The sequence below is a fragment of the Leptopilina boulardi genome, unplaced genomic scaffold, assembly GCF_019393585.1.
Source record: "Leptopilina boulardi isolate dan_hultmark-lab unplaced genomic scaffold, ZJU_Lbou_2.1 LbouV2_177, whole genome shotgun sequence".
Classification (NCBI taxonomy): domain Eukaryota; kingdom Metazoa; phylum Arthropoda; class Insecta; order Hymenoptera; family Figitidae; genus Leptopilina; species Leptopilina boulardi.
The window spans coordinates 207,253-221,926 of record NW_026137726.1 but is presented as its reverse complement, the minus strand read 5'-3'; the positions used below and the strand labels follow the sequence as shown (position 1 = coordinate 221,926).

The window sequence follows — 14,674 nt, the reverse complement described above, 5'->3', positions numbered from 1 at the left end:
CTAGTATGGGAAAATGTGTTTTGGTAGTATACGTTTTTCTCTAAAATGAGAAAAGATTTTTGTCTAAAATTTTGAGGGATGATAGATTAGGGTACAAGGAATCTCGCTGTTCTCCGAAAAATACATAATTTTGAGTAAAATTATTAAAAAATGAAGTTTAAAAAGTGTCATTTTTAAACGAAAATGAAAACAAAGATGGCGGCGCATACACAGACGTTGTTTGAGTGTGTCAGTGCTTCAGTAAACAGCGCCAATTCGAGCTTTTGGCCGCTGAATGAACTATGATATAATACATTATTTTACTACTTATTGCTTTATTTTTATTATTTTTGCGTTAAGTTATGGTAAATGAGTAGAACAGCGAGATTCCTTATACCAAACAAAATCATTTCTCCAAAATTTTAACCCAAAATCATTTTTTATTTCAGAGTAAGTTTCCAACCACAAAAAAACGTCCTTTGCCCACATACCCTTAACATGGTCGTTCGGTCTCCTTATACTACTCCATGGTATCGAATGTTGGATTTCTATTTTTTTTACTTTTTATAAACGACACTAACACTCTATTTAAGCACAGCTTATTTCTTTAGTTTGATGATAACCTTGTGACGTTTTAAAATGTTTATTAATTTCACAATTTACAAATTTTTATTTGCTTTCAAAAATTAATTAAATAAATTTTATTTATTCGGTTTCTATAAATTTTATTAAATATTTTTAGGTTGCAGCGGATATTCTAAGATTGATTTAGTTTAATTAATTTTAAATTTCTTTATTAATTTTGTAAATTTATTTCACTTATGTAAAATTCGTTTCCTGATTCCTGCTCAACGAATCATCGTGGGAAATTATAATTTTATTGGGACGCTTATTATCTATTGAAACATAATAATTATCTATCGAGATTTAAGAAAATTTTTTGGATTTAGTCCCGTTATGTTTTGTGACATAGTCTTGACAGCATAATATTATAGAGGAGAATGGAGGAAAGAGTTTTGGGTTATTTATTTTACTTTCATAACATTTGGATTGAATAATAAATCATTATTATCAAGGAATAAAAAGGGGGGTCCCAAAAATACCCTTACAATACGTCCCTGGATCAACACATGAAAATATGTTTACTAGCAGAAGACAAATGAATACCGGTGCATGGAAACCTCATGACAACGAAATTTACTAAAATTAGAAAAATATATTCATCGTCCTCTTTTGTCAGCAACCTCCGAAGAGAGAAGTTATATTTTTTGTGGGTCTAAAATTATTTAAAAAATTTAACTTTTATATAGTAGTAATTGCGTTGGCTATTCATTTATATTGTTTTCTGGTAAGAGAATTTTTCCTATTTAAAAATTCAGCAAAGAATTTTTTATTTTTTTTTATTTTCAATTTTTGTATTTTTGTGATGCTATCGTCCATTTTCTTTTATTAAATTGAATTTCCTTTGCTGAATTTCTTTATGCATTTTCTTTGAAGTGTTACATTATTTTATGACATGTTTTGATTATGTGTTTTCTCTCTCAGAAAATGTGTGTTTATTATAAAAATGTATTATTGACCCTTCTTCTCCATCAATAATTGTTTGTGTTATGACCATTCCCAAAACATTTTCTGAATTATTAAATTTCTAATTTAATGATTTTTGTCATGATTTAATGGATCTTGGAATTCCGTGACAAGAGAGCACAAGCGTCTTATTTATCGTAATAAAAATTAAGAAATAGTTTATTATTCATATGAACTTGAAATACCTATATATATATATATATATATATATATATATAATGACTGTGAGAAAAAAAAATTATAATCTTTCAATTCTCTAATGAATTAGTGCGAATAACGCATTTAATCGAAATCATGTGGCATTTGAAGGCAAAGATCAACAATGTTAGTTTTGACATTGTTGAACAATATGCGGGTATTTGATCGAATATCGCATTTTTAGGAAGGTCAAACTTGGTTATTGACATCCAGTTTTTCATTGATAGAATTTTAATACAGATATTTTACTAATGTTAAATTTTTATGAATAAAAATTGAAATTAATTAATTTATTTTTAATGAAAAAAATTTTTATTTAATTAAATTAATTGTAAATAATTTTTTTCTCGATTATAGGTAGAGTTGAAAATGAAACACAAATTCAACAATGAAACATTTTGTCTATGACCAACATTTTTTATCAAAATCTTTTGGTATGATAATGAAGGCGATTAATAATATTATTTTTAAATTCAAATTTATTACGCGGAGTTTTATAGCACTAGAGTACCGGAAGTTAGGGAGGGGATAAAAAATAGTGCTGGTGAGGCCAGTCTCTCTTAAGAAACCATAGCGTACACACGAATTTTCATGTAACAATTATAATATTCAGTTAATAAACATTTATATTTTTGATCCCGCTGAGTTCTTAATTTCTATTATGCCAGTGTGTCTTCAATAATTTTTAATATAAAACACTATTTTAAAAAACCACATTAAAACGAAAAAGAAAATAAATAGGTTTTGTGTGTGTCTCCTTTTAGAAATAGTGACACTTTTGATATGCGATTAAATCTAAATCATGAATTAGTTAAAGACTTGTTTGTGAATAAAATTTAAATAATAATTTTTATAGAGTACTTACGTTTAGCTGCTGGATGATTTTAGTGTAGGCCCAAATCCACCTTTGTTTTGCAGTCATCTCTGGTCTTTCTTTGAGTTGTGGAGGAATTGGAGCTGGTCCCACCATTTCCAAAAGTTTTTCATCAGGAAGAGGTTCCGGAGGGCTTCTTGGTGGCGTATCCATTTGTACACTCTCATCCAAAGATGCTTGTTTTGTTACACTTCCTACAATGTTAATAATAAATATTATAATACAATATTCTATTACTTATAATTGTATTACTATAATCATAAATTGAATTTTATTTCCAACTTGAGGTGCAGTTTAATCCTTTGACTGAATCTTAAACTAAAAATTGAATTTATCACCAAAATAAAATTTTAATTAAAATTGAATTCACTAATTTTCGAAAAATCCAGTTATATAATTACCAAAAAATATTATTTTTTGACATTTTTTATTTAATAATGATTCTTCAACATTTTGTTTTTTAAGTTAGTAAACATTGTAATTTGTTAGTTTATTATTTAAATAATATTTAGTTTAAAAAAAATGTAATCTATCAAAATTAGATAAAATCAATTATAGTATTATATTATTATGTATTAAAATTTGAGATACGATTGAGGAGCAAATTTTCAAAACCTGATAAATCCATATTTTCTTATTTCCAGAAATTGAAACAAATGACTTTTATCACATAACCACTGTAGTTACTTTTAAAATATATAATTTATAATAGTTTAATTCTATAACAATGTGTTTTTATATTCAAGACGTTCTGTTTTTAATTAAACTTTATCATAATTTAATGATTTACAGGTATTGATAATTTTTTCTAATAAAAAACATAAAAATTATAACTCATCTTGGTTATGTCCAAAAGTTTTTGAATTAAAAAATTCGTTGTTAACAAATTTCTTTTCTTAAATTTAACAGCGACAGGAAGATTTGTGAGGTCCTTAAAATATTAAATTTATGTTTATCCCCATTTTTTTGAAAAATGGATTTATCAGATTTTGAAAATTTACTCCTCGATTACATTAAACGGAAATTGAGATACGTTTTTATTTTACGGAAAATGAGCTACGTTCATATTAAACTGAGTTCCGAGTTACGATTATATAGTTTTGAAAATTGAAATACAATTATATCAACGGGAGGCGTCGATTTTTGATGTCTTATTTTGAATTTAAATCTACATGAAAAGTTTTGTCATTGTTTATTTTAACATAAATATATTTAAAGTATTTTATTATTTTTATAACCAAATTTTTTAAAATTAACTTAAATTAATTGAATTTTTTTTTATTTAGTTTTAACAAAATATTGAACCCATAGTCAAGAAGACCATTGAAGGAAAATACATTATATGATTCGAAATTAATAAAAATATTAAAATATAAAATCTGTATTATTAAATAATAACAATAATTTTTATTCTAAAAATAAAAAAAATTTATATAATTTATAAAAGTTAAATTAATTGTATTTTTTAAGTAAATTAATTAATTGATAAATAAATTTAACTTGATTCTATGAAATTAGTTATGAACAATTTAGAAAAAATAATTTTAATCTTGAATGATTTATATTATATATATTATACACATCGCCCATCTTATTGTTTATAAATATTTATAATTCTCTCAATAAATTAGTTTGTTTATTGACATCTTTAATCTTAAACTGATTTTTTTAAATGTTAAACTGATTTAAAACGAGAAAGATAAGAATTGAATCGATTTAATTCTTAAGAAGAATGGTGACCATAACATAACATCAAATTGAAAAATGCTTTTTAACCATGTTTTTAACGCAAACTAAAACATAATAAAAATTAATTTTAATCAATTTTGGAAAATATATTTAAACACTTTTTAGAAAAAATAATTTTTAGTCAAAATCTTTCGTTAAATAATGTTATTTAACATTTTGATGTTTTTCTATCAACTTAAACAAAAATCGCAATTTTTATCTAATTTTGATAAACAATAGCTTACTTTACTTCTTGAAATATTATAAACAAATAAAAAGGTTTTTATTAAATAATTTTTTAACAAAATATTTTCAACAAAATTGAAAATACATAGGATACGTCAATGAATAAAAGTAGCTGTTGTTTATAATTTGATAAAAATTACGATTTTTGTCTGAGCTAAAAGAAAAAAAATCAAATTGTTACACGGAAAAAATTTTGGTGCACCGATTGTACTGGTTAGTTAAAAAATTTTTGTACTTTAAAAAGGGACATCAGTTATCCCGGTTTGGTGCAATCTATGTCCCGTACAGTGCGTCTGATGTCCCTTACAGCGCTTCTGACGCGCCAAATCAGGATAACAGTTGCCCGCAACCCATAGTACAACAGTTCTACCATACATTGCGCATCTGATGCACCAAAATTTTTTCCAAAATACATTATTTGACGAAAGATTTTAACTTGATATCATTTTTTCTGAAATGTATAAAACAAAATCTTTCAAAATTGTATTAAAATTAATTTTTCTAATATTTTTGTTTATGTTAAAAACTATTTTTTTACTTTAAGATTATGTTACGGCCACCATTCTCCTTAACGTAAAAAATACAAATACAAAGGCAATGTTTTAATATATATTTTCCTCTTTAATTAAAAATTTCCGTTTAGAATTGAGAAAATTTAAAGAGAGAGAGAGAGAGAGAAAAAAAAGCGATGGCTATCGTAAAATATCATTCCGAGCGAATGAAGATTACGTTTTTTCTCTCTGCATATTGTACTATTGCTTTTAATGTGATTAACCCAGATAGCCTGATATTTACAAGAAATTTTTCACCACAATGTTTCGAAAATTGAGCGGAAAGATTCCAGGAATTTTAATTGAATAACTATAAAATATCTTTTATAAAAAAGTTTTCAGTGAAAATTTGTGGAGACTTTTTAACATATAGTTTAATAAATTTAAAATTATAATTTATTAAATTTATTTTATTAAAATATATAGAAAAATTCAGCTTTGATTCAAAAATTTTGATTAAAAATTATTTCAATCAATTTCCAGTGAAGGCTTCTCTCATTATCATATTTCAATAGTTCAATAAATGTTTGAAAATTTTACGCTGAAGTAATTTTTTTAATTTAGAAATTAATTTACTTAGAGAAATATTTACCTCTTGGACTACCTGATGTCGGTGACCCTTTATAAGGTTCGACCAAAGAATTTTCCCTTGAGGCTCTTAGCAGGGCTTCTTCTCCTCTTTCATACCTAATTTTGTAAAATAAAAATAATAGAACATTAGTAATACTTGATATTTAAGAATTTCTTGAATCCTTAAAACATTTTTTTTTTTAATTTTTTGTATCACTGAACAAGAATCTGACCTGATTTCTCAATCACTTCAAGTATCTCAGAAAAACGAATACAAAGTGTTTCTAAAAAGGCATCTATGGTACAAGAAAAAATAAAAATTTTTTAGTAAAAAAATTATTAAAAAATCATCCTATACATTTTAATAAAAAAGGAAATGTTAATTTATATGAAAAGAATAAAATTAAAAATTGTTGGAGATACAACGATATTTATAAATATTTAAGGTTTTAAGTAAAATTCAGGTGGAAAGGGAAAACGGTACCTGAGTGCAATTCCGGGTTGAAGAATTATGTCAGTCGTGCTATTATAGTACTGCGGATAGCATTAAAGTTTGTACGGCTCACTTAAAGAATTCAGTAAAGAATCTACATTAAAGTCAATTCTACGTCTGTCAAATTAACATTATAATTGTTCAATAAAGTCTTAATTTATCTGTTACAATTTCTTATCTTTCATCTTATACGTGTTTTACTTCCAAATAACCTATCCAGTTTCAACAAAAATGCTCTTGTAATTAGAGAAATTTCTAAACAGCAGTTCATTTTCAACTGAAATAAAATATAATTTTGCTCATCTAAGACAAATAATTGACACATGATGAAAGTCAATAACCTAAAATATAAACATCTTTTGACATGAGGTGTAAATTATCTTGCTGTTTTTCTTTATAGGCACGTGGCCATGCCTTTAAGTAAAAGAAAGAAGGTTTTGTTTAGAGTAAAAGTATCTTCCTTTCTATTAATTGTAGAATGATTTGTTTTTATATGGATCATTTCAGATATTCGTCTCCTCATTAAATTGGGTTCATTGACCAATACTTTTACATTTCCCAGTCAAAATCATGATTAAGATCAATTTGATATCTGTAAACTACAGAGTTATCATTTTTTTTTATTTTTATTTATGTGAGTTTGTAATGATCGTTTTGTCTTTAAGAATATTTGACAAATTGAAAAAATATTTTTCATTCAAGGGACAATAAATATTAGGTCCATTTTTATTATTATTATTATTAATTATTTTTAATGGTTTAAACGAATCTTGATGTGTTTTTCTATAAAATCTGAAGGATAGCTGTTATTACTTAAAATTGTTCTTATTTTTTTCATGTTGTCAAAATGTAATTTTTTATTGGACAATGAAATCGCTCTGTCAAATAAATTATACACAATGTTCTTTTTTTGTTGGATTGGATGATTTGAAAAATAATTGATAAGTCGGTCAGATATGAAGTTGGTTTTTGATACCAGTTTGTTATAATATGATTTTTTTGATATGTTAAAATGTACTTAATGTATTGACAAAAATTAGGTACAAAAAATTTTTTTATTTGCTACAAAATAGTGATTAAAGACCTTAAAAAATATTAAAGTGTTTTTATCTGTTTAATTTTAGCCTGATGAGGTTGGCAAATCTTAGCCAACGAAATGTCGCTCATTTGACGATACACATTTGAATTTTTATTTAACTTTTATCTTTCCACGATCATTTACTTTATCAACTGCTTGTAATTTTTATTTACATGAAAAATATGTCTAACCTTATCCTGTCACTGATGTATCCGCATATTTTTAAAAATATAATTATTATTAATTAAGAGTGTTAAGAGCATTTGAACCTTCGTGACGTCACAAATCATGGCGCATGACACGTAAAATTTCTCAGGTATGTGAAAAGCACAATTTTGAATATTTTTTAAAAAAACCTTTTGGAAAATGTTCAGAATAACATAGACTCTGTCTGTTATGTGCGGAAAATTCAAAATTTTGCGTTTAAAACGTTTTTTAAACAATGTTAAGGTCACAAATCATGGCGCATGACACGCAAACTTCTCAGGTATGTGAAAAACACAATTTTGAATATTTTTTAAAAAAACCTTTTGGAAAATATTCAGAATAACACAGACTCTGTCTGTTATGTGCGAAAAATTCAAAATTTTGCGTTTAAAACGTTTTTTAAACAATGCCTACATATAAGCAATTCGTGTATTTTTCCTTACTTGTGACAACCAACTTAAACATTGTTTAAAAAACGTTTTATACGCAAAATTTTGAATTTTTCGCACATAACAGACATAGTCTATGTTTCTCTGAACATTTTCCAAAAGGTTTTTTTAAAAAATATTCAAAATTGTGTTTTTCACATACCTGAGAAGTTTGCGTGTCATGCGCCATGATTTGTGACCTTAACATTGTTTAAAAAACGTTTTAAACGCAAAATTTTGAATTTTTCGCACATAACAGACATAGTCTATGTTTCTCTGAACATTTTCCAAAAGGTTTTTTTAAAAAATATTCAAAATTGTGTTTTTCACATACCTGAGAAGTTTGCGTGTCATGCGCCATGATTTGTGACCTTAACATTGTTTAAAAAACGTTTTAAACGCAAAATTTTGAATTTTCCGCACATAACAGACAGAGTCTATGTTATTCTGGACATTTTCCAAAAGGTTTTTTTAAAAAATATTCAAAATTGTGCTTTTCACATACCTGAGAAGTTTGCGTGTCATGCGCCACGATTTGTGACGTCACGAAGGTTCAAATGCTCTTAAACAGTCTTTGAAACTCTTTGGCAAAGAGAGACCTTTTATTCTCCCAATATAAAAAAATGGCACTGAACGTGAAAATAATAAACATTGATTTTAAAATACTTTTTTCTCGAAATACTGACACTTTTTACAAAATTAAACAACATACCAAGGATCTTTGTTTTATAAATTTCTAAAATCTGAAAGATTGTGCAAATTCATGCAAAAATGCGATTTCAAAATTGGAAAAAGGACAGTAATATAATGACATCTGCGACTTCGTGCTCCCTGCATGCTTCTGCCATCTGACGGCGACTAGACGTAATAAACCTCCTACTGACTGTCATATTACTTTCCTGTTTCCAATTTTGCAATCACGTTTTGGCATTAATTCGCACAATTCTTCGGATTTTGGAAATTTATAAGATAAGAGTCCTTTGTATATTGGCTGATTTTATAAAAAGTGACAGTGTTTCGAGAAAAAAGTATTTTGAAACTTAGTCCCAACAGAGAATAAAAAAAACAATTGAACAGAAACGGAATTCAAAAACATTGTTTATTTTATTATTTTCTATGAAAAGCAAAATTTTTCAATTTTTCTTAATTTTTCGTTTCCTACTGGGTTCTATTTTCCTTTCGTTACAAATATCGAAACGAAATCAAAATTAAATTGAGCTTATTCTAAATTATTTCAAATGGATACAAAAGAATTTGAAAGAAACGAAATTCAAAAGAATTTAAAATTCTCAATTCTTCTTAGTTCCTCGCTTCTTATTAATGGGAATGTACTTTTAATTCCGTCTATTGAACGAAACGAAAGTATAATTTACTTTTGATTCTGTGCAGTAAACGAAACAAAATTCGAATTCTCTTATTTGAATCAAAGAACCGGAAGTAATCTGACAGATTTTCATTTCGTCAACCAAACGGAATCAAAAATACATTCTACTTTTGTTTTATTCACCAAACTGAATTAAAAGTAAGTTAATTTTTGAGGTACCTGAATAAAAACTAAACAAAATTGGCTTTTGATTCTGATATTCCGCTCAGAAGCAAAACAAAATTGTTTTTGAATTTTGTTTTGATTCCATGAATCAGAATTGGAAGCAAAACCTTTTTCAGTTTTAATTTAGGATTTAAAATCAGAATTAGATGAATTAGAATTACCATTTGCTTCTGATTCCTGAAATAAAGTAAAATTACTTTTTAATTTCGTTTTGATTTGGTTACGATACCCGAATCTTTTCCATCAGTCAGTTAAATTGACCCAAAAATTGAGAGTTTCAATAAATTAAAATTCGCTTCTTCCGCAACTGTGAGGAATTTAATGCAGATTATTTGAGAAAAAAGAAATTTGTAAATCATTTAAAAATTCCTATCATGAGACGTATTTATACTACTATAAATTTTTCCAAGTCAGATTTATGTTCAACAAAAATAAATCTCAAAAAACCAGAACTTTATTGTAATTATATAAAAAAAACATAATACAACCATACCTCTCAAGTGTCTCGTCTCTCATCTTGTAATCCCCATTAACAGCATTGCTCAACGAAATTTCAGTCTTATCCATCGAGTCTTGATCTTTGAAATACCCCCTTTTATAACTTTCAGCTCTTGAAATTGGCTGTGGAGTTGTGAAATTCTGGCCATAAACACTACCCCTTCCGAGCTCCCGACTCTGATAGGATTCAGTCCTTTGAAGTGGTGGTTTAAAACTATCCTGATTTATCGAAGCATAAGAATCCTTTCGTGTTGGTTGTGCATAAGAATCCCGTCTATCCGTATAATCATCCTCTGAATATTGATCAGAAGCATATGATTCACCTCTTGTAAGTTTTGGTTTTTGTGATTGTTGCGACGATTGTTGACTCAATTGACTTTGATGTGACATTTGTGAATCCTTTCTTTGAAGATCGTTAGTTATTATTTCTGGATATTCATCCTCTATTATATCTTGTTGATAAGAATCAGTTCTAGAGAGACGTTTACCATTTGCACTAATGGAGGGATAAACAGACGCTGAGGTAGTAATAGTATTGCTATGATTTGTAACATGATTCATCATCATCATACCATTTGAAACTTGAACAGAATTTGGTGGTGATTCAACTAATGTCGCTGGAGCTGGACTCGATTCACCTGCAGTTGAATATTCAGAATAGGCTTTTCTTGGTTGACTACTACTCACTGAACTAACGGCAGTTTCAAACGAATCTTTAAGTTCATCGTCACGCGATTCAAGGGAATCGGTATTTTGTTGAAATAGAGGACTAGTGCCACGTTTAACTAATTTTTTTCTTCTTGCAGCGCCAGTTGATGATATTGTCTGTTTCTCCTGACAGGGATAATATTCCGATTCACTTGAAGGATAACCATTTGTTCTTGTCTGTCCTCTAGGCGTAGTGACAGACAATTCAGGCACTTCACTTTTTCTCCTCTCATTACTGACTGTTAAATTTTCTTTATTGTATTCTTCAAATGAGCCCTGATAGGAGTCTTGATAGGTATCATCGTATTGCTCCGTGTAATCTTGATATTGATTTTGATAATCCGTTGTGTCTTCGCTTTTGCTGTAGGGTATGTATTTATCGTAATCTTGTTTCTCTAAATAAGTGTCGTGTGTTGGGTATGTATCGCTGTAACCCTCTTGGGAAATGGAAACGGCAGGTTGATCGTAGGTATCTTGATAGGCATCGGAAATAGGAACCTGATATTTGTTGTCGCATATATTTTGTTGATAGGGATCGTAGGCATTGGAGGTGTTGTTGTAAAGGCTTGTGGCAACAGACGTTGTATAATCGGAATAATCTTCTTGGAAATTATCTATTGTGTAATCTTGTTGATATTGTTGGCTTGTTGGTACTTGTTGTGGTAAAAGATCCTGCGGCATAAGATTTTGTTGTGTTGTTGCTGCTGTTAATTGTTGAATGTTATTTTGATCATAATCCATTGTTTGATAATTATTTGACATCGCAATATCTTGTGGCTTTTCATATTGATCGTTGGCTGTACTAATTTTTGGATATGTTATGTCTTGATAAGGCTCTTGATAAATTTGTGTATTTGTATCTAAGTAGGGCGCTTGATAGGGATCCTTGTACGAATTCTGTGCGTATGATTGTTGTCCCTGTGTGTAGAGATCCTTTGTCGTTGAATCCTGATAGCTTTGGCCATATTGATCCGAAACTTGTGGCTGAAAATGATCAGGTACATACTGATTATCTCGTAATGAACCGCTGATATGCGTCTGATTGTACAATTGATCGGGATAAATTGTGTCGGTAAAGGATTCCTGCTGTAGATTATCATCACTACGATAGGCGTGATTATAATTCTCGTTGTACTCGGACTTATAGTAACTATCCTCTGAAGGAGTTCTCGTACGTGGCAGTTGTCTTCCGGGAGTCGCAGGAAGAGAGGCAGGTTTGCGACCGAGAATTACGCTACTCGGTTTCGATGGGGTAGGGGGTAATTTCTTTCCGGTTCCTTCTTGACGTGAAAATGAGCGTTGTAACATTTTCCTTTGACGGGCACTTGGGCTGCGAATAAGAAAATTTTAGTTTATTTCGGTCGGAGAATACAAAATTGATTGAGAAAATTGGAATAGTTTTTTTTTACCTATACTCGAGTTCTTCGGACTCGTAGCTACGTTGTCTGGTAACAGTAGGTCTATAGTCGGGCCTATGAATACCAATACTAGATGCAGGTCTCTGAGGAAGAGTTTTTCTGTTTCTTTTATTTTCATAATAGGTACTGGATGCTGTGAACCACTGCCCTCCACTGTCCCATTGTCTGTCCTCGTCATCTTGACCAAACCTACAAAATATTACATTTTGTAAATTTCATCTCTATAAATAACATCATAGTTTGGTAGTTAGACTTTGTCAAGAAATATACTATTTCTATATTGTGTAAGGAACACTAGCGCCGCTAATGTGGAACTATTCGGAAAAATTAATAGATTTAGTAGTTTATTCCTAGGAATTCTTAGTAAAATTGTATTATAAATATTTATTTAGGAAATTATTAAATTAAGAAAATCGGTAGAGAATCGTTAAACTTTCGCCGCGGGTTAATGGAACTCGAAGGGAAGTAAACCAGAATTAACCTCACCTGACAACTGTTTCTTTAAATTTGTGTTAATTTTGATTCCGTCTGATCTAGACAACGAGGCCATAAACAAGGAACGCAAAATAGGCGTCAGTTTGAGGAAGGTAGAATTTGAGTTCCTTCTGAAGATCGAAGAGGAGGTCGTCAAGATAGTGAAATCTTGCGACACCCAGAAGAATCTTAATGGAACTATTAAGGATGGATTAAAGATTCTTCAGGACCTTGTAAATTTGTCGAAGCAGAATCTGATAAAGGAGATGTGAAATTGAACTCCGCTTTAGGCTATGCAGCATGCAACCGGGAGAACTGGACGAACAAGAGAGAGCGTATCCATGAGAAACGTCTTCGACGCGCGATCATGGAGGCTTAAAAGAAGAAACTAAGTACCGGCTGTCCGGAAGAGATAAAAGCCGAAGTAAAAAAGAAAAAGGAGGAAGCACCTCCATTGAGGCAGGATGTCAAGGTGGCGGAGGCACCGAAGCCGAAGCAGTCCAAGATCATCCGAGTCGTTTCAGGTAAGACGTATCCTGATATGTTGGGAAAGCTCCGCAAGGAAGTTAATCCTGACACCAGCCACAGGAGAGTCTTGGGGGCAAGGCCCTCAAAAGAAGAGACCTCTTGATCAGGGTCGGAGGTGACTCGGACAAAGTATTATTTACCGCCGAGATGATTAAGGCTGTTGGCAGCATGGGTAAGGTGCAGACGGTGGGTCGGAAGGTTACACTTGACATCCGCAACCTGGATTTTCTTACCCATGAAGCAGAAGTCCAGGAAGCGCTGGACCGAGAACTCGGAAAGCCAGGAAGCAGGGAGGTGACGGTCTTAGGACCCAACAAGCGAGGGATGAAGCTCGCAGTTGTTGTCACCAACCAAGAAGAGGCTGCCAGACTGGAGGAATTTGGGGGGCATAAAGATTGGCTTTATGTGCTGCCAAATAAAAAACAGTCATGGTTGTCCGATGTCACCAATGCCTGGGTTACGAATATTTAGCATGAACCTGCAAGGAAGCAGACAGATCGGCTGCGTGCTTTAAGTGCGGAGAAGCCGATCATAAGTTTGCAGATTGCAAGAGCAGCCCCAGTTGCTTCTTGTGTAAAGCGAAGTTCGGCGACAAGGTTCCTCTCAACCACGTCGCTGGTAGTGGAGCATGCAGAGTCGTTAGGTCAACCCTCGAGGAAGCCAAGAAGACTCTAGCAAGAACTAAAGCCAAGAAGGTCAGAAAGAACGGCAAGGGTCATTGTGTATAAAGATTAAAATTTTCAAATAGATAAAAAATTTTAAATAATTTTACCTTTCATTTTCAAAAACATATCCTGTAATATTATTGTAATATTTGTTATATCCGATATCCGTTTGACATTCGGGATAAGTGGCACTCATTTTTCCAATTTTTCCATTAGTAACGTAGTTATCGTAATATAAATGTTCATCATATAAAGTGGTTTGTCTTTCCAAAGATGGCCTTCTATAAGGACCTGTAAGTTTGTTTTATAATTAATTTAATTCTTTAGGTATTTGTAAATAAATAAATTTTCTGAGACGACTTTTACTCTTATTTATTTAAATAATAATAATGAATAAACATTACCTTTTTTTCTCGAGGACGAAGTTGTTGTTGTGCTTGGATAATATTCAGTGTCACTATAAATTCTCGATTCATCATTTCTCGTACTATGATAGTCATATCCTTCGCTAAACCAACCTTCTTGACTGTAAAATATAATAAATAATTAGAAAAGAAAATAATAAACAATTTAATTTTTTTTAATGCATGGTAAAATGTTTATTTGAATGATAAATATTTTTGTAATTGTTAATGACTATGAAAATAAATAAAATTTTTATTAATTTTCGAAAAATTTTAACTTTTTTTCTCTCTCGGGTGTATTTTTTTCAATTTCATTTGCATAAAAATACACTTTATTGCTTATTGGGCTAATAAAGGTTTGTGGAAAATGATAATGATAATGGCAGTAGTACTATATTTTTTAATGAAACCCATTATATAACGAATTGTAAACTAAATATATATATATATATATATATAAGATAAGATAAGAAAGATGAAATGACATTGTA

General features: G+C 29.9%; 1 protein-coding gene across 1 annotated transcript in view; it reads right to left on the bottom strand.

Moving 5' to 3' along the window:
* The window catches only part of LOC127277715 (phorbol ester/diacylglycerol-binding protein unc-13-like), a 196,689-nt gene that overhangs the window by 41,552 nt on the left and 140,463 nt on the right, over positions 1 to 14,674 (bottom strand). The window contains exons 11-16 of the mRNA XM_051299028.1: positions 14,184 to 14,305; positions 13,887 to 14,070; positions 12,104 to 12,301; positions 9,982 to 12,024; positions 5,756 to 5,850; positions 2,630 to 2,832 (exon numbers count right to left, since the gene is read on the bottom strand). Coding sequence (XP_051154985.1) covers positions 2,630 to 2,832; positions 5,756 to 5,850; positions 9,982 to 12,024; positions 12,104 to 12,301; positions 13,887 to 14,070; positions 14,184 to 14,305 — 2,845 coding nt within the window. The remainder of the gene's footprint in view (positions 1 to 2,629; positions 2,833 to 5,755; positions 5,851 to 9,981; positions 12,025 to 12,103; positions 12,302 to 13,886; positions 14,071 to 14,183; positions 14,306 to 14,674) is intronic.